The sequence below is a fragment of the Cololabis saira genome, chromosome 15, assembly GCF_033807715.1.
Source record: "Cololabis saira isolate AMF1-May2022 chromosome 15, fColSai1.1, whole genome shotgun sequence".
In the NCBI taxonomy this organism is placed as follows: domain Eukaryota; kingdom Metazoa; phylum Chordata; class Actinopteri; order Beloniformes; family Belonidae; genus Cololabis; species Cololabis saira.
Genome location: NC_084601.1, coordinates 28,729,633 through 28,743,208, shown reverse-complemented (window position 1 = coordinate 28,743,208; position 13,576 = coordinate 28,729,633). Strand labels below are relative to the sequence as shown.

General features: G+C 43.9%; 1 protein-coding gene across 1 annotated transcript; it reads right to left on the bottom strand.

Moving 5' to 3' along the window:
• Positions 1-5,869: 5,869 nt before the first annotated feature.
• LOC133460603 (apolipoprotein A-IV-like) lies at positions 5,870-8,008 on the bottom strand. Its single transcript, XM_061741249.1, has 3 exons — positions 7,909-8,008; positions 7,673-7,823; positions 5,870-6,564 (listed from the first exon to the last, which is right to left on the bottom strand). Exons 1-3 carry the CDS (start codon positions 7,940-7,942, stop codon positions 5,985-5,987), a joined length of 765 nt encoding a protein of 254 aa, XP_061597233.1. The 5' UTR covers positions 7,943-8,008; the 3' UTR covers positions 5,870-5,984.
• Positions 8,009-13,576: the final 5,568 nt, after the last annotated feature.

The following is a 13,576-nucleotide window of genomic DNA, read 5'->3' as shown; positions in this document are numbered from 1 at the left end:
ATCATGTGGGGCTTCCGGTTGGTGAGCAGATGGAGTAGACGTGTTTCGTGAGTGCTCCCGTGAGTGCCAAACTTTTTAAACCACCAAGCCCTCAAACTTTCAAAATTTTTACTTTAAAAAGGATTCCCTGTTGCTGTTTTTCTTTTTTTTTTGTCTCGAACGAGCCCACTTACCTCCGAGATGGCTTCGAAGAGCGGCAAGTCGGGCAAGAAGGACGACGCTGGCGCTGTCTTAACCCTGGCGGCCATTACCACGTTGCTGGAGGAACACCGCGCTGCCCTGGCCGCCGAGTTCAAAAATACTTTCAGTCAGCTCGACTCCAAACTCGACCAAACGCGGCTCGCGGTCGAGGACCATGGCCAACGGGTTTCGTCCCTTGAACTCGCCACAGAAGACCTCAGCCAGCGAGTTACGGACCTTGAAGGCATCTGCTCGACTCTACGGGATGATAATGCTCGGCTGAAGGCCAAGGTGGTGGATTTGGAAAGCCGGAGCAGAAGGCAGAACATCCGTATCCTGGGCTTACCGGAGTCGACCGAGAGCGGCTCTCCGGCGGCTTTCTTCTCCAAGCTGCTGTGTGAGGTGTTCGGGAACGATACGCTGCCGTCACCGCCAGAGATAGACAGAGCGCACCGCTCTCTCGCCGCCAAGCCGGCCCCGGGACAGAGACCGCGTCCGGTCATCATCCGCCTTCACCGGTACCAGACGAAGGATATCCTCATCAGGGAGGCGCGCCGGAGGGGAAAGTTGGAATATCGCGGCCAGCCCATCCGGGTCCTGGAGGATTACAGCCCCGAAGTTGCCAGCCAACGAGCGGAATACAGCGGAGTCATGTCGGAGCTTTACCAGCTGGGTCTGAGGCCGGCTCTGCTCTTCCCCGCCCGGCTCCGGCTCACGCTGTCCGGGGGGGCCAGGAAGTGGATCGGCTCCGTGGATGAGGCGCGCAAATTCATCACGAGTCGCAGCAAAGCTTCAAACCCGCCGTAACGGGACTGTTGGAGGCTGCCACGGCTCCGCCTGCAGCCCGGTGCGGCTCACTGACGCTCACGGACTGACTTTTTTTTCTCTCTCTTTTTTTTTTACGTGAGTCACATTATTCCTGAGGGGAGGGTGAGTAACCCCGCGACAACCAGTATTTTCTCTGTTGTTAGTTGGACTGCCCCTTTGCAAATATTATTAATTTGCAGTTATTTTTGGCTATTTGAGGGAAGGGGAAAAATAAGTGGTGAAGAGGGAGAGAAAAAAAAAAAAAAAAAAAAAGCTTTTCCGATTTACCTATAAGTTTTGTAATAATTGTAAGCTGTTAACCTTACTTTTACGCTGCTTAAGTCGGACGTTTTATATTTTATATTTTTGTAAAAATATTTCTGGGCTCATATCGGGACTTCCAGGTCAAGATTTGAGAGGGTATTCCTTTTTTTTTATTTACATCTACACGTTTTAAGGTGCTAATAGGTATACACCCATGATACGGGAGCAAAAGCTATTAGTGTGTAGGATAGGAAGATGTGTTATTGCACTATGTTTGTTTTGAAGAGCTTGCTGCTTTTTTTTTATTTTTCTATAGCAGCTGTCTTAGTTGGGGAGGGTGGGTCGGGGGGATATGTCACTGCCAGAAACTTTGCATTAACTCTTTTCAACTCATTACTTAATGTGGGTCACATTCAACCTCCTTTCCGTTCTCTTTTTTTCTGCCTAGGTCATTGTGCACACCTAATTTTTCTTCTTAGATATTATGAGTAGATACTTGAAGTTGGTGAGCTGGAATGTTAAGGGTCTGAATCACCCTGTTAAAAGGAAGAGGATCTTCTCACATCTAAAACACCTTAAAACAGAAATAGCCTTTCTACAAGAAACTCATATTCGCAGTTCTGATAATAGCCGCCTGTTCCCGAGGTGGTCAGGGCAGAGATTTCACTCCTCCTTTCAAGCTAAAGCCCGAGGAGTTTCAGTTCTGATCAGTCAGGATGTTTCATTTGAGCAGCACAATGTGATTTCTGACAAGTTTGGTCGCTACGTGATCGTTTCTGGGAAATTATTCAATACATTGGTCGTACTTGTGAACGTTTATGCCCCTAATTCAGATGATGCAGTCTTTTTTGAACGACTGTTTTCACTGCTCCCTGACCTTAATACATATTCTCTCATACTGGGTGGTGATTTTAATTGCTGGCTCGACCCAGTCCTAGACCGATCCTCTACCAACCCCGGCACAGCAAGTAAGTCAGCCCGTCTTATTCAGGCGTTCCTTTCTGACTACGGTGTTTGTGATGTGTGGCGTTCTTTACATCCATGTGACAGAGAATACTCCTTTTTCTCACAAGTGCACCACACATACTCGAGGATTGATTATTTTTTTATTGATAATCAACTGATTCCCCTGGTCCATTCCTGTGCTTATCAGAGCATTGTCATTTCCGACCACGCTCCTGTGGTTCTAACCATGTCCCTTCCTGACCTACCTCAGAGAGACAGACAGTGGCGATTCAATTCAACTCTGCTGTCGGACACAAATTTTGTTAAATCAATGGAAACGGAAATAGCCTTTTTCCTATCCACGAATATGACTCCAGGAATGTCTAGTCTAACTGTCTGGGATTCCCTCAAGGCTTATCTCCGGGGACAGATTATATCCTACACTGCTAGGTTGAGGCAAAAATCTTATAGGGAGCGATCAGACCTTGCCCGCCAAATTAAAGAGGTCGATGAAGAATATTCTCGGACTAAATCCCCAGATCTTTACAAAAAGCGGCTAGAACTTAAAACTAAATTTGACCTGCTTACCACTCACCCAATTGAACAGTCACTTCTGAAAAGTAAAACCAGGTTTTATGTTTATGGAGACAAATCTGACAAATTATTAGCCAACCAACTTAAAGGCTCTAAGGCTAAACAAAATATTTCTAAGATTCGATTACCAAATGGCCATGTAACTACAGACCACTTACTCATAAATGAAGCATTCAGGGACTTTTATACCCAGCTATACACCTCGGAATCTCAGACTGATCGAGATGAGATTGCGGACTTTTTAAATAGTCTTAGTATTCCCAGTCTTTCACCAGATCTAAGGAAGACATTAGAAGAACCGATATCCCTGATGGAAATTACTCGAGCCATTTCTTCACTGCAGTCGGGTAAATGTCCTGGCCCTGATGGCTTCCCGGCGGAATTTCTAAAGAAATTTTCTAATTTGCTTTCCCCATTGCTATCTTCAGTTCTTTCAGAATCCTTCAGCCACGGTTCCCTCCCTCCTTCTTTTTCGGAGGCCTGCATCACCCTCATAGCTAAAAAAGGGAAGGATCCTACTGAATGCGCCTCCTACAGGCCCATCTCCCTCTTAAACGCAGATGCTAAAATCCTAGCTAAAGTCCTAGCCCATAGGCTGGAGAATGTCCTCCCCACAATTATATCTGAAGACCAAACTGGCTTCATTAAAGGTAGGCAGTCTTACTTCAACACAAGGCGACTGTTCAATATTATCTACTCTGCCTCTGAGGCTATCCCTGAATGCGTTGTCTCTCTGGATGCGGAGAAAGCATTTGATCGCGTCCAATGGGATTATCTCTTTGCTGTGCTGGACAGGTTTGGTTTTGGTCCGAACTTTGCTCTGTGGATTAAACTTCTCTATTTACACCCAACAGCCTCAATTCGTACTAACTCTCAACGGTCAAAACCATTTAATCTGCATCGTGGAACCCGTCAGGGGTGCCCCCTTAGTCCCATGCTTTTTGACATGGCTATCGAACCGCTTGCCACAGCGCTCCGATCTTGTGAGGATGTGTCCGGTATCTGGAGAGGTGGCAGGGAACATAAGGTCTCGCTTTATGCCGATGACCTCTTGCTTTTCATCTCTCACCCTCTGGCCTCATTACCCCCTGCGCTGTCACTTCTCAGTCAGTTTGGGAAACTCTCAGGCTATAAACTGAATCTCAGCAAAAGTGAGCTTTTCCCTACCAATCTCGAATCGCATGCTTTAGACCTTTCCAATTTTCCCTTTAAAATCGCAAATGACAAATTCTCCTATTTAGGCATATCGGTGACAAGGAAACACAAAGACCTGCTCCAAGAGAATCTTATCTCATTGTTAAATGAGACCAAACAAACCCTTACACAATGGTCACCCCTGTCAATGTCTCTTGTGGGTCGCATCAATTCAGTCAAAATGACCATTTTACCTAAATTTTTGTACCTTTTCCAGACCTTACCACTCTTTATTCCTGGTTCTTTTTTTCAGTCCCTTGACTCAGTTATATCTTCATACCTATGGCGAGGTAAACGGCCACGTTTGAACAAAACTCACCTTCAAAAAATTAAGTCTGCAGGTGGTCTGGCCCTCCCAAACTTTCGTTATTACTATTGGGCTGCTAACCTGCGCTGCCTTGCATTCTGGTCCTTCCACTGCGACGGCGCTGACCGCCCTGACTGGGTGGCGATGGAGTTACATCCAACTGATGACCTGTCAATTCCTGCCCTACTCGGCTCCTCACTTCCACTTCCTTCACTTAAATCAATCAAAAACCCAGTGGTTAAACATTCTCTTAGAATTTGGGCCCAATTTAGGAAGTTTTTTGGTTTTCACAGCTTCTCTCTTCTTAGCCCCATTGCATCAAATCACTCTTTCAAACCATCCCTTGAGGACCCCACCTTCCAGGAATGGCACAGGAGGGGTATGATTCGTTTTAAAGATATGTTCATAGACGGCACCGTGGCATCTTTTGAGCAGTTAAGTAGTAAATTCAGCCTTCCAAAATCACATTTCTTTAGGTATCTTCAGGCTAGACATTTTGTTCTTTCCCAGACACCCAGCCCTGGTGCATCGATAGGCTTGACCACAGTTGACAAAGTTCTTGCCACAGACCCATTCAAAAAGGGGCTCATTTCGTCTTTCTATGGCATGTTGCTGGATCTTAGGAGTGCCCCTACAGATAAACTCAAAGCAGCATGGGAGCAGGACTTAGGGCTTCCCTTATCAGAGGATACCTGGGAGTCCATACTCAAACTGGTTAATACAACCTCCCTGTGCGCACGTCACTGCTTAATTCAGTTTAAAGTGGTACACAGGGCTCATATTTCCAAAGCAAAGCTATCCTCCATGTACCCAGATATTAGTCCATACTGTGTAAGATGTAAAGTAGCCGAAGCCTCTCTCATCCACATGTACTGGTCCTGCCCATGTCTAAATAAGTACTGGATGGAAGTATTTCATACTCTCTCTCTGGTGCTTAAAATCAGATTAGAACCAAACCCACTGACTGCCCTGTTTGGGGTCATGGAGGGAGGAAGGAAGTTAACCACTGCACAGGGGCACACTTTGTCTTTTGCCTCCCTTTTGGCTCGTCGGGCAATTCTGTTCAGGTGGAAGGATCCCTTCCCTCCTACTCGTGCACAATGGCTGGAAGACATCATGTCCTGCTTAAAACTGGAGAAAATTAGATACTCGCTTCAGAAATCAAATAAGTTCCAGAAAGTGTGGGGACCTTTTCTAGAAGCATTCCAGACCCTGTGAACTATACTTCATATTTCTTTTGTATTCCTAGTGCAGGCTTTTGATGATAGAGTGACCTCATATTGTGATTAGTAATCTGGCAGTGACAGGGGAGGGATTAGTTTGGTCTGTAGTTTGTTTTTGTTACTATTTTATATTTTTTCATACTGTTTAATTGTTTTTTATATTTTGTACACTGGTGTATGCTATGATTAACATGCCCATGCCTACTCAAAATATTTGTAATCGACATGCAGCATTTCACCTTTTTTTACTCTGTGAAAATTCCAATAAAAAGATCTTGAATTAAAAAAAAAAACATCATGTAACCGTGGCCATTGTTTGGTGTTTGAGTTAAACTGCAGAAAAACAGCACTCCCCTGAGGAGAACAGACACAAACTTTATTATAGATCAAGACAGTTGAAAGCAGATCTTCCGGATGTATTTAATAAATTAAGGAGCAACGCTGGAACAATAAATATTTCCTGAGTCCGTTTACTGGGTCTTCCTGGTGAAGGACTCCCACAGCGTTGCCAGCTGGGCCTGCAGGTCCTGAGTGCTGGCGTCCAGCTTGGCCCGGATCTCCTCTCCGTAGGGAGCCAGGCTCTGCTGGATCTCCTGGCTCTTCTGGCTCAGCTGGGTCTCGAAGCTCTGGGTCAGCGGCATGATGCTCTTCTGGAACTCGTCCAGGCTCTGCTCCATCTTCTGCTTCATCTCCTCGGTGTAGGGCACCATCTGGGCCTGGAGCTCGCCGGCGCTCTTCTCCAGCTGCCCCTTCAGGTCCTGGCTCTTCTGGAGCACGACGGCCTTCAGGGCCTCGGGGTCCATGGCCTGGGCGTAGGGCGCCGCCTCCTTCTTCAGCGCCTCCACCTGGCCCTGGAGCTGGGCCACCATCTCCTGGGCGTAGGGGCTCACGCTGCCGCTCACCGTGCTCAGGTCCTTCTCCAGACGGGCCTTCAGCAGGTCGGCCTCCTGGGAGAAGCGGGTCATGTACTCCTGTGTCAGAGGGGCCGCCTGGTCGCGGATGCTGGCGATGTACTGCTGGACCGAGCCCACGTTCTGGGTGATCCTGGAGCTGCAGGGGGGGGGGGGGGGGCAGGAAAAACCAGTCAGCACACGGAAACAGCAACAACTCACATCACCCAGGTCTTACTTCTAGGGGTGTAACAATATATCGCCATACGGAAACGTCACAATACTGTAGCGTGATATTGAGTTATTAATATTAATATATTGTGTTTACTAGTAACGCGCATCCTATTGGTGCAGCGGGATCACGTGACGACAGCACCTCGACCCGCGGACCAAAATCTTACTACGCTTAGAAGAAACTAGTACCGTTTTGCGATCACCGGTCTGAACCGGTCTGAACTAGTCTAAACCGGGTTTAAACCGGTTTCTGAACCGGTCTAAACCGGTTTGGACCTGATTCAGACCGATCTGAACCGGTCTAAACTGGTCTGAACCGGTCTGAGCCTAACCAAACCGGTCCAGCCGAGTCTGCATCAACACTTAAACCTGGAAGTGAAGCAGCAGCAGATGATGTCAGGTCCTGGTCTACGTCACGGGACTCTTGCAGGGTTTTGAGCTCCAAACTTTTACTTATAAGGTGAGCATGAATCAATGTTTTTTATGATGTAAAGATTGTGTCGTCCCCAAAGGTGTGAGGATGAAACGATAACGGGGTTCACCTTACGGCCTCAGGCTGGGAGCATGTGAAGCTCTTAGCTCTGTCATGAGCTAAATAACAGTCATGTTGCATTTGGAGTTTGGGACTTTTCATAGTTTATTTATTTACTTTTATTTATTTATTTAATTTTAGTTTCTGGAAAAGAAAAAAGTCAAGTCATACATGAGAGAAACTATTCAGTTTGTAGCAAAATATTTGTACTTGTATGAAACTGAAGATGCATAATGCAAACCTGACATTTACTTTTAGTTCAGTTTGTGGAAAATAGTTGGCCTGGCTTGCTCTTTAAAACTTAAATAGTTATAAAGCATTACAAACTGTAACAATAGGGCAAACACACAGCATTGTTTTGTATTTTGTGTCTTTCGAATAAAAGACAATTTTTTTCCAGTCATATGTTCCTCATTCAAGGTTGTTAAAAAAATACTGCTATAATATCGTATCGTTATCGTACCGTATCGGGAGAATAGTGTATCGTTACACCACTACTTACTTCACTTCCTGCCCGAGCTCGGACTGCCGGATCTGGTTCAGCGAGTCCTCGGCGGTGAGGGTTGCCTTGGCGACGTAGTCCCAAAAGGCCTCCTTCACCACATCCAGGTTGGTCTTGGGGGGCTCCTGCCACAAGATGTTGGCGCTGCAGACTGCGGATGATAAAATCGTCAGGTTAGCTTCACCTGCTGGCGTCCAAACTGACTTTTTAAACCCGAAGACGAGCGTTTAACTTACCGGAGAAAAGAGCGAAAAGCACGAGTCCCTTCATGATGCTCTGCTGGATGAAGTAAAGCCTCTCCGTTGCTGCGTCTGGTGGTTTGTGCCGCACTGACGACGCCGCGGTGGCTTTTATTGCCGAGCCGGAGGGTAAAGTCCTACTGCAAGTGCCCTGCTGGACGCAGTCCTGTCACCGCTGTCACTCCACATCACACCCTCGTGAAACTCACCTCCAACGGTGTCTGAATGATTTCACCGTCTACAGAAAATCCTGCGGAGCCGGCCGCCGGGTTTACTGCTGACAGAACGGCTTTTCAGTCGTCTCAGCTGAAACTTTACCAGATGTTCTTGGGGGAAACATCGTCGGACCAGGCCGGAAGAGGGGTGAACGATTAAAAACAGAGAGATCACCTAAATTTAATCAGTTGTTTCAAGCTAACTTTAACCCACTATTTGATATGTGGGCATTTGACATTCAAAAGTTATTAGAAGCTTGGCTTAAAACTTAAAACTAAGTTAAGAATTACAAGCAGGGGCTGTTTTTCCCTCATCCAAGGGGTTCCGGGGCTAAAAAAGGTTGAAGACCCCTGCTCTACTCTCTTCAGACACGGAGGTTCTCGTATCAAACGTCGGGTTAGGGTTCCGGGTCCCTACATGGAGGTCTCTGACCAGACCGGTCTCCTTTGTGGTTCCTTCAAAGTGGACAAAGCTGTAAAACATTGCAGGGGCCTCCTAAGATCACCGGTCCTCACCTGCAACCTCTAACCTACACTTATATCTTGCACCTCTCTACCAGCTCTACTCTTTATTTTCCTTTTTCAGAGTATTTATATTAAAAACTAACGTTGCTGTTACCGTTTTCTTTTTTGTTCGTTTTCTTTTCTTTTTTGTATATTGTTGATACTGATATATTAATTTATAAATGGGTATATTTATATCAGTGTGTATAGGTGTGAGGATGTGTTATTATTGATATTCATATAACATTTGTGTGTGTGTGTATGTGTATGTGTATATATATATATATATATATATATATATATATATATATATATATATATATATATATATGCATATGTATATATGTGTGTATATATATATATGCATGTCATATCCAAATGTGTATGTGTATATATGTATGTATGTGTGTGTGTATATATATATATATATATATATATATATATATATATATATGTGTGTGTGTGTATGTGTATGTGTTATATATGTATATATAGATATATATTTTTGTCTTGTATTGTATATTATGTGTCGGATCAGCTAATGCAGCTAATGGGGATCCAAATAAAACTATAAACTATATATAGATATCTTTTGTTTTTTGTATAGAAATTAAATTAATTTTGATTATAATGAAATAGAGTTTAGGGGGTAGGATTTAATAAGTTTTCACTTATTCCTACTCCTACTCGACGGCGTCATCTTTGTGACACGTCTGCGTCACGTGGAAACAGAGGAATGTTAGTCAGCAGTTTCTCCTCAGAAAGAAGACTTTAGCTCCGCTTTTATCAGCTTGTCAGGTTGTATAGGGACACACAGTGTTCTCCAGTAAAGATAACTCGCAGGTCAGATGGCAGAACCGGGTCAAAGTCCGACTCACGTCTCACTAATCTATAAAAAGCTCTGACAGCAAGAGTCTCTCAACAGTTTTAAAATACATCTTGAATGTTTATTCAGGGATATCTAAATCATAAAAAACAAAGCGGTATTTGTGTCACATTAACTTATCTGCTGAGGTTCCTGATACAGATGGTCGACTTATTTACATCAATGTTTTATTTATAAGGATGTAAAAAAACAAATAAACAAAGAAGTCATCTGGTTCTTACAGGTATTTAAAATCTAGCAGGAAGGTGTTGTCGCTGCCGCCGCCTCTTTTGCCAGTATTGAGCGGCAGGATGCAAACGATCAGGACAGAATGGGAACAAGGGAAGTCGAGACATAACTGAAACACAAGGACACAGGGTTTCAAAATAAAACAGGAACTAAATACCAAAACTGTGACAAAAGAACAAAACAGGTTATAGGTATACTCCCTTTTTTTTCGGTGGGCCGTTCACATCGCTGTTTTCATTTAATCCAACTCTATCTTCTCCTATCTATTACCATGGTTGTGTAGTTGTGGTGGTTGTGGTTGTGGTTGTGGTGAACATCTGGACTGGAGAGATGTCTGAACATACGAAAATATAGCATGAACTGCGCTTCAAGATGGCTAGCCAGAGCCACGCCTACCGTCCATTACTTTCTCATGTCATGTTTATCATTGTTCACACTTCAACAAATCAATTGGCCTTTAAAAAAAAGTATTTTACACATGATTTTTCTTATTTTTTCTACTATTATGTCTCCTCAGAGGATGTCTCTGAGTTTAGACATCATGTCCAGTGTTTCTTCAGGGCTGTAAATACTGTGTTAGTTCTTGATAAATAATCTATAAAATGACAGATATGCCCAGAAACAGAGCTCTTCAGCTTGTCAGAACTTGATATACGCGAGCTTGAACATCTGATGTCAGATTGAAGGCGGTGCGTTCGGGGCTGGACCTGAGGCTGCGTATAAACACAGGAGAACACACATGGACCATCCATCAGCTGGCTGAAGAGCAAACTCATCCTGCATCATGAAGCTCCTTGTGGTCCTTGTCTTTATCGCCGGTAAGAAAGTTTTATGTTTTACTGACTGCAAATGTTTTAAAACCTTTAAAGTAATTTAACAAACATAACCTCTGTTCTCTCTGCAGTTTGCCAGGCCTATAAAGGGCACGATGAACAGCAAAAATATGATTGGAAGGGGGACGACTCTTCAGGGACTGCTGAGTACTACCTTTACGGTGCATGTTCCCATCTGGGACGGAAAATACAGTAAGTGTTTTTTTTTATATATATTTTATTCATAGTTTTTAAATTTTACACAAGGAACAATCCACAACATGAAAACAAACAACAAACATCAGAACAGGAAGAAGAAAAAAAAACATTTTAAATAAAAGGGGGGCTGCCAGACAAGTGCCCACAGAGAAAACACACAACAAACCAAGTCTTTTGCGAGTGGAGGTATCATGTCCCGCACTGAGCCAAAAAAGGACCCCAGACTCTCTCAAATCGGTTTTGCCTGTCCGAGCCATGCAAGCGCCATCTCTCCATCTGAATGGCTGACAACATTTCAGTGAGCCCTTGGGTAAAGGTGGGTGGGGTGGCAGACTTCCAGGTTGGCAGAATAAATTTCTTAGCCACGACCATCCCTAGCTGCAGAGAAAGCTCCGTTTCCTGCGACAAAACAGAAGTGTCGGTAGAGCATCCAAAGATGGCCAGTTCCTGGTTGGGCCTTTGACAGCAGGTCAAATATAGATGACCAAAAATCGTGCAATTTAGAACAGAACCAAAAGAGATGCGCTAATGAGCCCTTGGCAACATGGCATTTATCACATATAGGAGACACAGATGGGAAAATATGATTTATCTTTGTTTTGGAGTAACGCAATCTGTGAAGTACCTTATACTGAATTATACCAGGCTCTGTGTGAATACTCGATTCTGATTGGCTGGCAGGTGTACATTAAAAGTGATAACCTACACCTAGATAAACAAGGCCAAATTGCCTGATAACTTTAATATCATTGCGCTGGATCAACTGCCAGGTGGTAACCACGTCAACGGAGATTCAGAGAAGAAGAACCGGCTACCGCAGGACAGTAAAGAGCAGAAGTCCGGCAAATCTTATATATATATATATATATATATATATATATATATATATATATATATATATATATATATATATATATATATATATAATATATGTAGGTTAATAAAACGATTTAGGAAACTATCTGTGGACTTTGATTCTTTGAAACAAATATATTTACTGTTTGTTACTGTACCATAGCCGAGCAGAGCTGAGCGGACTAGAATATCTCCCGTTGCTAAGTCGTATCTCAGGTCCGTCCTAGTTACTGGAGAAGTCAACACTGTGTCCATTGCATAAGGACCTTATGGGACGGTAGTGATTGTTCCAGGTATTAGTCAGACCCTCAGCTGTTACCAAGGAAACTGAGTTATGGCTTGTTAAAAAACGTTGTAATTTACCAGGTTACAACCGCTGCAGACGAGAGATTAAATAGTCGCTCAGCCGCTCAGCTGTGGCTTGTTATAAAACTAATGATTTCAACTGAAAACACATTAAAGCATGAATAACTGATTTAATATTTATGTTTTTTGGTAAGTGACCGTGGTATAAGCGGGATAATGCCCTTCGAGGTTTCCATTAACATAAATACATGGACTTCGGGGAGGTTCACACCCCCGCATCGTCCATATATTTCTGATAATGTACACTTCGTTGGGCATTATCCCTTACTTAACCTGTAGCGTGAGTTAATAGAACAACAGTGTATCTGAGACAGTGCTTCCTCCCAAAGTTCTGCTGATATTTCAGAGTTTAAATCTTTGGCCCAAGCTTCCCTGATAAAATCGGAAGAAACTGGATTAGTAAAGCAACTTACAAATTTGGATATCAACTTTTTGGAGTCCGGGGGGAGTAGAAGGGTTTTGAGAAAGGAATGGGTGATGGGAGTAGAAATAAAGTGTGTCCAGTTCTCCTTAACATAGTGTTTAACTTGGAGATAGCGAAAGAAGTGAGAGTTTGGAAGATTAGATTTTTTTAAGACAGAACTTGTGTTTCAAACATTTCCTTAAAGCCACAGGACGTTACATGTCTTTGTAGATGCTCCGAGCCATGATGTTTGACCTAACCCTAAACAGCTGAATGTGAACGTTACCAGTTTAACTTCAGCTGAATCACTGAAGGAAAGAAGAGGTGTTCATGTCTCACTCGTGATTCTGTTCGTGTCTCTGCAGCGCCGTCATTGGGAAGGGCACCTTCATTGTCCACAACATCCTCACTGACCTGTACAAGAAGCTGACTCCTCTGCTCCACGGTCACCTGCACACGCTGTGCCACGACGCCGACGACTTTAAACACGACGTGAAGCGTGATCTGCACTCCTACACGCACGGCCATGGAAATGAGCTGGCAGAAGATATCAGCTGCAAGGTGGACGAGGTGAAGAAGATCGCTGCCCACCACATCAAGCTCGTGGACATCAAAGGCCTAAAGGCCCGCCTTCTGTTCAAGATCGGGCTGCTCAAAGTGCACCTGAATAACTGTTTGAGGCACCTGAAGGCTAAAGGGATTCCTCACATCAAGATCTTGAAGCTGAAGCTGCTGAATGCTCTGGGGGTGTTTAAGAAGAAGTTGCTCTGCCTGACCCACAAAATTGACGTTGATGTGGTGCAGGAAATCAAGGAGACTGAACCGGAAACACATGAGAAATACAGCAGTTCTGAGGTGCATGATAAAATGGTTGATTTGTTGTCAAAGTTTTTTGGCCATTAATGAATGGACTCATGGAATGATTGTTCTCCAGGCTTGTCAGCTCCGTCACGCTGCTCTTTAGGGGCGGCAGACCTTCATCCTTGTACAACTTTAGGCTTCATGCACTGCTTCCTGTAAATAAAAGAAATTATGAAAATTAAGAATGTATCATGTTATCATTTGTATCAAAATAATTTATTCGTATTTAATTACACTGTCATTATTTATTGATCCAAAACTAACTACACCCTTACTGCTTCCACAGGAATTAGCATGAGTTGTAGCCAGGTGCTGC